Genomic DNA, 8,681 nt, shown 5'->3' on the forward strand with positions numbered 1-8,681 from the left:
ACCCCAGGACATTTGTGTCCCCCTAGGCTGAGTCTCAGCAAGTCCTGCTTCCTGAAGCCCCCCTGACTCACCTGGGAGCTTGGGTGCCTTGATGGGATATCCCAGTGGGACCCCAGGCTGCTGGCCCCCAAAGGGCCCGACCCCTGTGGAAACCGAGAGCAAATCAGGGCCCAGCTCCCTGGGCCAGCAGCCCCTTCTACGCCTTCCCTGGACGCCGCTTCCTGCTCAGACAGCAGCAGTTCAACAGGCCACTTTCTGGGGAACTGCAGGACCCCCTGGGGGTCTTAGACCCCTGCTGAAGCTGATAGTCTTGCCTTCCTTGAAGAGGGCTGGGTTTGGAAGGGTGGGCTCTGTGCAGATGGGTTGGGGGTGGGAACAGGCCTGGGATCGGTGTCCCTTCGTGCTGAAGTCAGCTCAGGGCCCGAGTGGGAGCCATGAGGGGACTCCCAGGTCTGGATGGATGCTGGGTATCCAACTCCTCCCAGGGCCAGAGCCCCTGCCCAGCTGGCCACCTGCCTGTCCTCCCCCTGGCCTGAGATGGTCAGCCCTGTCTCACCTGGGATTCCTGCAAAAGCTCCGCCTCCACCTGCAATGACAAAGTCCTGTCATGGCAGCCCTGGCACCATGGGCACAGGGCCCCGGGGGGCAACTTTGGCCAGGCAGCACAGAGGGGCAGGCAGATTCTGGCAGGGGCCACTTGTACCCAGACCTCGCAGCTCGTCCCGTCCTTGCACACAGTCTGGGATTTCTGAGCAGCGGGCTGCCCTTCCTGGCCTGTAGGACCAGGGCTGGGCACAAGAATGCCCTCCAGAGGACCCTGAGTAGGCCCCGGATCCCCCCATGGCCCACAGTCCAGCCCCCAGGAGCCTGCAAGTGGGTGCAGAGCCTCCCCCAGGGGCCCAGCCCAGCTGGCTGCATACCTGGGGCCTTGGCCTTGACTCCTGCTCCGGTGGGCACCCCAGGGAGCACCCCTACTCCAGGGAACCGAGCTCCTGCGGGGCAAAGAGGGCTATGGCTACGGCAGAAGGCCCTCCTTGGCCCTTCTCCTGCCTCGGGTCTCTGGGTGGATCTGTCTGTGATGGGCATGGCTCACAGGGACCTATTGCTGGGCACTCTCCTCCCCTTCCCGACCCAAAGTCAGAAGGTCGGAGCTTTCACCCTATTTTGCAGTCACATGGCCTTAGGCCTGAGTGGACTTCATCACAAATCCACCTTGCCCACCCTCGTGGGAGAAGCACGGAGTGCCAGAGTCAGGGCAAAGTGGCTGTGTGTGCGCAGAGCAGCCTCCGGGCGGTGGCCTGGGACTGAGTGCCAGGGTCTCCTTCCTCTCCCTCCTGCCCTGGGGCTGGGCTGACTGACCTGACCCCGAGGGGGTGGGGGCCACTCTGTCAGCAAATCCCACAGAATCGCCTGGATCTGGGCTTTTGGGGGATTTCAGGAGGTCACATGTTGGGTGGGGTGGCAGGCCCTGGCAGGGAAAGGGGGTGGGGGCGGCTTTTCGGGGTCTCCTGCAGGGCAGACCTGCTGGGCAGGCCCCCTGGTGACTCACGACTTTGAGTAAACAGCTGGCTACACTGGGGTCTGGGTCTACCCCTGGGGGCCTGCCTGGGCTGTGAGGGGGGTTGGGGCCTGGGGTCAGAGCTTGGGTGGGGTCAGGGAGGCTGATGCTTAGTTCACTAGCCGGAGCTCTGACACTTAAGAAAACAGCCACTGACCAGGACCCAAGGCCTCTGACGGCCTCTGCCTGTGGGGGTGGGGTTTTGGGGAGGCTGATGGGGGCTGCTTTCTTTCTAGAAGTTTCCCTTTGCTTTCTGGTCCTCACCTGTGCCGGGGAGCACGCCACCTGGGTATACACCTGGGAGCCCCACACCTGGAGGCAGGAGGAGAAGGAGGTACCATGAGCATCAGCTCAGTGTCCAGGGACTCCGCCAGCCCCCCACCCAGGCAGCTCCAGGGATCCCAACGAGCAGCCCTGTGCCCACTGCGGGAGCCAAGGACAGACATTGGGTGTCGGCGTCCCTCCTCCTACGACTCTCGGAAGTCATCTGCTGACCCTCCCGTGCATGGATTTCTGTCTGTCTCCTGGAGCCAGCCCACCTCTGGCTAACAGCTTCCAGATGTCCCCTCCCTGCTGAGTGGACAGGCAGCCTTTTGTTGAACCTCAAGTCACTTCCTACAGGGCTTGGTGGGGTGGAATGAGTACCAGATGAAGAGTCAGAGGATGTCACCCTGGCTCTGCCAGGACCAGCCACAGCCCCTCCCACTCTGACTCTCGATGCTGAGCCTCAGTGTCCACATGGTCACCCAAGAGCCTGCCACAAGCTTGAGCTTGTCTCTGAAGCATTTTTCTGCTTCAAGTTCCTAGAAGGGCCAGGGGGTCCTCTGCCCCGTTCCACAGAAGCAGGTCCCATGCTGTTGACCTGGCCATCTCCCCTGCCCTGCTGCGGCCAGGCCCTGCCCCTTCTCCCCGAGCACAATGGGGAAGGGGCTCTGCCCCTCCCTGACCTCTGCCCTCCAGCCCCGGGGACTCCACACTCACCGGGCACTTTCCCTGGCTTCGCTCCAGCTCCGACACCGACTCCAGCTCCAACCTGAGGGACCACGGCACCTGGCAAGGCAGGAGGCACGTGAGGGTTGGTTCCACGGCCCGCTGGCTTCGCCCAGGGGACTCAGGTCAGCCACCTTACCTGTGGACACTCCTAAGCCACCGACTCCGCCAACGCCACCGAGTCCTCCAATGCCACCAACTCCTCCAACGCCACCAACCCCACCAACTCCGCCGACACCTCCGAGCCCAGCACCTGCAGGGCCAGGTGGAGGGGTCACTCGAGGGACGGCGGAAGGCAGAGGCCCTGGAGCTCTGTCCCTGCCACTAACCCCCCTGGCTGCCTCCCGAGCCTCCGCAAGTTGGAGATGAGGATCCTGCCCATCCGCCTTGCAGGCCCTGGGCAAGAGAAGGTAAAGTGGAGCCCAGGGAAGCCAGGGGCTGATGACCCGTCCTGAAGGGTCCCACTCACCAGCCTTGGCAGCCTTATAGGCTGCAGCAGCACCAGCAGCTCCACCTGGCACCACGCCCCCCGGGAAGGCACCCGCAGGGAAGGCTCCCAGCCCTGCGGAGGAGAGGACAGGGTGAGGTCCTGGGCACGGCACCCTGGAAACTGCCCAGCCCCAGCCCGCCGGCCCTGCCCACTCAGGAAACTCATCTGCGGCCCCTCTGCTCCCTGCAAGACCTCAGCCAGGAAGCCATGGCCGCTCAGGAGGACTGGACCCTGTGTTGGAGGCCAGGGGGGCCCCGGCTCCACTGAGCAGGATCTTTTGGGCCAAGTACCCCCCCATGCCTTCCCAAATGCCCTGGGGAGCTGATGCCCCGGGCAGCCTCCATCTGGTCCTCATCACTACCTTGTGATAGTCCCCTCACCCAGCTGGGACCCCCCTCCTGCCCCACATGGCTGCTCAAAGCAAGTGGTCTTAGCTTCAGGCCCCACTGGACCTAGTTACCAGTCCCGTTGGGCATGTCCACACTCACCTGCCCCGGGGCCAGCGCCCGCAAGCCCTCCAGGACCTGCAGGAGAAAGACAGCAGATGAGAGGAGGGTGGTGTGTGGGCACCAGCCCTGGCCCATGGGGAGAAGGGTCTCCCAGAGTGGGGGCAGGACCCTGGCAGCGCTGTGACGAGCAGGTCACAATTCTGGTCTCTAAGCTGCTCCTTAGGCCTTTGGTACGTTGCGTGATTCTGCTAAAAGGGTAGCCACCCTTGAGTGACCATGCGCTATGCTGTGTAGACAGGACTGTGCCGAAGCCCCCGGCGACCTGGGAGGGGCTGTGCCCCTAACAGCCAACCAGAGGCAGCAGGGCTTCCTGCAGGGCCAGAGCTGGGCACGGGCTGCAGGCTAGGCCTCAGCCAAGCCAGGGGCCCCACCTGGGCCTGCCCGCTCCCTCGCAGGTGCCTCTGACTTCACCTGGGTCTGTCCCCATCATCTGTCCTTCTGTCCAGCCTGCCCCGCAGTCCAGGAGCCTCGTGGCTAGAGCCAGATGGGTCCCTGGCACTCTCCTCCCCACATCTGGGCCCCATTGCCCCTCCCAGGGGACATTCCTCGGCCTTGGCTGGGACAATGGGCAATCGGGCTGGACTTTACAGCGACACAGGTTTGTTTCCAATTATGAGAATCTCTCCTGCGAGCACCAGTCCTGGCTGCCAGGGTCCAGGCCCCGGGGGAACACTCTCCAGGGACCTCCAGCACGGGGCCTGCTGAGCCCTGGGGGAGACTAGTGGGCTCGCGCTGGTTGTGGTCTCTCTTCTAACCAGCCCTGCCCACTCCTTCCTCTCTCTCTCTCTCTCTCTCTCTTTCTTCCTGGTACTGAAGATTGAACCTGGGGTGCTTAACCACCAAGCTACAAACCCAGCCCTTTTTATTTTTTATTTTGAGACAGGGTCTCACTAGGTTGCTTATGGCCTCACTAAGTTGCTGAGGCTGGACTCAAACTTTCGATCCTCCTGCTTTAGCCTCCTGAGCCGCTGGGATTACAGGCGAGCACCACTGTGCCTGGCCCCACTCACTTCTTAATTGCGTGGCCTGGGCCTTGGGAAGCTCAGGCAGTCCCTCTGTAAGATGGGTCTGTAACTGCCCCTGGAGGTGGACAGACAGGGCCTGGGCTGCCTGGTGAACCTCCTGGCCTCGGGCAGTGGCTGTCCCCAAGCCAGTGGCTGTCCCCAAACCTTCCTGGCTCTGGCAGTGGCTGTCCCCAAGCCAGGTCTGTTTCCTGATCTCCCAGGGGGCAGGGGACATGCTTGGATCTTTCCTGTCCACAGGGGCTGGAAGGAAGAGATGGGACCAGAGTGGAATTAAGGAGAGGCTGGGGCAGGGGTGGGGTCAGGCCTGGGGACAGACAGCCCCTGGGCATCATCTGTCTTTCTCCCTCGGTCCCCCAGAATGCTCTCCCCCTGGGGCCAGCTCCACCCCTGTGTGTGCCCTTCCCTGGACTCACCTGCTCCAAATGCCCCCAGGAGTCCTGCACCTGGAGAGGAGAAAGGGGAGGGGCTGAACACGGCCCAGAGCCCCCCCAGCCCCCAGCCCAACCACTTTTATTTCTGGAGTCAGAAAGTTCTGATTCAGATCCTCCTGCCCCTGCGGCTCTGTGTGCAGGAGCGAGTCACCTCCCCTCTCTGAGCCTCAGCTTCCCCATCTGCAGGTGGCCCTAACGCTCCCTGCCTCCTGGGAACCAGTGCGCCCAGGGGTGCCCCCAGCCCGTCCTGTCCTTGCCCCTCCCCTCTGGGTGGGCAGCTGTCCTCCAGCTAGAGCTCGGGTGTGGGCAGTGCAGGCTCCCAGCTGCCTGGTCCCCCGCTGAGCCTGAACCAGGGCGGGGACAGCCTGTGGGGCCCACGTGTAGGAGCAGCTGCCAGGCCACCCACCCTCTATCACCAAGGGATTAATTGTTCCCAAGCATGACATGCGCTGCCTGTGACCCATTCCGTCCTGCCTGGGCAGGCCCGGATGTCCCCCCAGCCCAGATGTAGGGAGCTTTGTTCGGGTAGCCACATTGGCTCTGCCAAAGCCTTTGTAGCCCTAAATCCTGAGGCTGAAAGGTGACCTTAGGGAGGTCATGGAATCCAGCCCTCCTCCTCCAGACAGTGCTCTTGGCTTCCAAAGGAGATATCCTGACTTTCCTTTTGGTCTATTCATTTGGCCTGAGTTGGAAGTTCTTTTGGAAGTCTAACCTAAGTCTTTCATCAGTAGAAGCTTCACTTTAGCTACGATCCATCGGGAGACTGCACGCAGGTACCTCAGTCTTCCCTCCATTACTTAATGACAACCTCGCCTGGTTCCTCCACTGTCTATGGGGTCAATCAGTGAATGCACCCTCTATCTTTGGAGGTGTGACCTCCACACCTGGGCCTTCTATGCTGTGCACGGTCCTCTCTCCACACCACGGCTCATCTGGCCATCCCTGCATTCTCTCCGCCTCCCAAGACCCTGCTAAGAGACCTCACCCTCCAGGAAGACAGGATGGGGTTCAAGCAGGGGGAAGCAGCGGGCCCGGTCTCCTGGCCTGGCAGACCCCTCAGACCCCAGGGTCCCTCTTGCCCACACACCCCTCTGCTTCTCCTGCTGGCCCCCGCCCCGGGGTTTCACAACGCAGATGGGCTTTTCTCGAAGGGGTGTCTGTGGATTCATCTGTGCTTGGATCAGGGGCCGCCAGGGTTTCGTAAGAGCTGTTGGGCAGCCAAGCTGTGTCCTGGAGCCTGGGGCTTCAGAGCCAGGGCCGTATGGCGCCGGGTGGGGACGCCAAGGCCACATGTGCAGCATCTCACACCAGGGGCCATAAATCTGGGTGGAGACCCTGTGGCCTCCACCTGCTCCTCATCCCCCAGAGTCCCAAGAGACGCCCCCTTGGGGTGAATTTCCCAGAGCTGAGGGTGGCCCTCGGGGGCAGATCTGAGCCCCCCGGGGGTGAGGCCTGGACAGACCTACCCCGCCTTCCTACTGGAAAGCTCCACAGTTTGGACACAGCTGGACGGGGCCTGGGGCCAGAAGGGAGCTCCACTTTAGCGTCTGGGGTGAGGGTCAGGGTTCAGCCTGGGGCTTGGTCAGGGGTCAGGATAAGGGCTCAGACCGGCATCAAGCTCAGGCCTATCGGGGGTCTCGACCTGGGATTTGACAGGGGTTAGTTTGGGATCAAGGGTCTGAAGGCCGAGCAGGTGGAGTCTGGGGCCCTCGTCTGCGCCTGCTCCTGCAGCACTGTTTTACAGGCTTGGTGGCCACTGGGACCTCAATCTCTAATTCGGCCTCCAACGCTGGGGCTGTTTCTGAGGCCCTGAGCAGAGGTCTGTCTCTGGGGAGCTGGATGCGTGGGCAGTTACAGGATAGAGCTGGGCACCTGTTACCCAAGGAGGACCCTTGCTGCTGCCCTCCCCTCCCCTTCCTGCCCCCCAGTGCCCTGAGTCAGCCCTCCCCGGCCTCTCGGCCTTTCCTTAGGACTCTGAGCCTCTTACTCTTCTCTTACCTGGTTTGGGTGGTTTGCCTCCGGGCCCCAGAGCTGCAGAGAGAGGAGATGGGGGTGAAGGGGGCCCCGGCCCACGTCTTACTAGTTACCCCTACCCCGGGGAGAGTGAGGGTGGAGGTCTGAGGTCGGTAGGGGCCCAGGGAAGAGCCAGGAGAAGGGCTGGAGAGGTCTGGGGGCTCAGTTCTCAGACAGGTGTCTTCCCACGGGACACTCAATCTGGGACTTTGATACCTGGACCTTCTGGGGAGCTGGGCCCTGAGGGTGAGTGTGGCCACAGGACCCCCCCACCTGCTGGTTTGTGGTCTCACCTCCTCCTCCCAGGCCTCCAAGACCAGCCCCTGTGAGGAGAGAGAGAGAAAAAACCATCAGCATCTTCCAGAGAAGCCGCTCTCCATCCCTCCTCCCGCCGACCTCTGCCCGGCTGCCCGACCTTGGGCAGGTCAACCTCTGTGACCCTCTGTTTCTCCTCCCTGGGTCAATATCCTGGGGCCAGTGTGTGCCCTGGGGTCCTGCCAGGCTTCCTCTGATTCTGAACACCCACCTACCTTTCCAGTATTGAAAAGGCTCCTTTCAATTTTTTTTTTTATTGACTTAAAAACATTATGTTTCCCCCTAGATTAATAGAGGAAAAAAAGTCCCCTTTCCCTCGTACCATTGTCCCAACATCCTGCCCATTCTTTCTCGGGGACTCACAGTCCTCATCAGCACCCAGCCCGGGACCCACACTACACTTCGCCCTGGGGCCTGAGTTGTTGAGTTAATCACACCTGCCAATCAGATAGGTGGCTTGCTATGCAGATTTCTGCAAAGACTGCTCCTGTGAGCTGCGGTTTTTCTGTTCTTTACAATTATTTGCCTCGAATGGGTGGCCAAGAGCGGGGTTCATGGTTAGAAGACGGTGAAACCTAAGGTAGGAATGTGTGCCTGTGCCCTCCTCCCCAAGAGCCATGTTTTATCCTTCAGAATATTTATGCTCTTTGCAGCTGTAAATCAGGGCCGTGTTAGCTGCACTCCTAAGGGGCTGACTGGTGGGTCCCCAGGGGTAGGCATGCTAATGTTCTTGCAGTGACAAAACATGCCATCTCTTCCGAGCATCTCCATCCCCTCTGCCCGCCTGGGTGCGTGGCTGCTGAGTGTCCTACCTGGATAATAGACTCCTCCAGGAACTCCACCAGGAACAGCCCCTGGGACCCCTGGAAGGAAGGAGGTAGAGTCTTTCATCAGTCAGAACTCACAAAAGCTTGGTGACATGGATAAACAGGAGAGAATGGTAATGGTTTTGTTGACAAAGCAGGTTCTGTTTACATTTTCAAATTCTCGCTTCTCAAAGTAGCTCCAGGAGGCTGGAAGGGCAGGGATCACTCTCAGGGATTTAACAGATGTGAAGTTGGGCTCAGAGAGGTTAAGGGATGTGTCTGGGGTCACACAGCTGAAACAAGATGGGGCCTGGGCTCAACCCAGACCCAGCCTCTGAGAATGCTGTGATGTGGTGCTACCTGATCTCCTTAGGGGCAGAGGGCTCTGCACGGGGCTGGGGCTGGGCGCTGGGCAGACAGTTCCCTCCTGCATTGAGCAGCCCGGGTCAGAGCCAGAGCTGTGGGAGGGCAGAGCTGGCTGCAGCGGCTGCCAGCAAGATCGCGGCCATTCCCACCCTGATAGGATGGCGTGAGGTCAGCGTCC

At 61.2% G+C, this 8,681-nt stretch overlaps 1 protein-coding gene across 17 annotated transcripts in view; it reads right to left on the minus strand.

Annotated features, from left to right (window-relative positions):
- Eln (elastin) overlaps positions 1-8,237 on the minus strand; it is a 23,674-nt gene extending 15,437 nt beyond the window's left edge. For 16 of the 17 annotated variants that reach the window (XM_048789911.1, XM_048789926.1, XM_048789915.1 and 13 more), the window contains exons 1-12: positions 8,144-8,237; positions 7,310-7,339; positions 7,002-7,034; positions 4,986-5,015; positions 3,527-3,562; positions 3,018-3,110; positions 2,688-2,801; positions 2,540-2,608; positions 1,823-1,870; positions 921-992; positions 557-586; positions 72-143 (exon numbers count right to left, since the gene is read on the minus strand). In XM_048789911.1, coding sequence (XP_048645868.1) covers positions 72-143; positions 557-586; positions 921-992; positions 1,823-1,870; positions 2,540-2,608; positions 2,688-2,801; positions 3,018-3,110; positions 3,527-3,562; positions 4,986-5,015; positions 7,002-7,034; positions 7,310-7,339; positions 8,144-8,222 — 706 coding nt within the window. In that variant the 5' untranslated portion in view covers positions 8,223-8,237. The remainder of the gene's footprint in view (positions 1-71; positions 144-556; positions 587-920; positions 993-1,822; positions 1,871-2,539; positions 2,609-2,687; positions 2,802-3,017; positions 3,111-3,526; positions 3,563-4,985; positions 5,016-7,001; positions 7,035-7,309; positions 7,340-8,143) is intronic. The other variant, XM_048789918.1, reaches the window with a different exon arrangement.
- Positions 8,238-8,681: the final 444 nt, after the last annotated feature.

Source organism: Marmota marmota, unplaced genomic scaffold (genome assembly GCF_001458135.2).
Source record: "Marmota marmota marmota unplaced genomic scaffold, marMar, whole genome shotgun sequence".
In the NCBI taxonomy this organism is placed as follows: domain Eukaryota; kingdom Metazoa; phylum Chordata; class Mammalia; order Rodentia; family Sciuridae; genus Marmota; species Marmota marmota.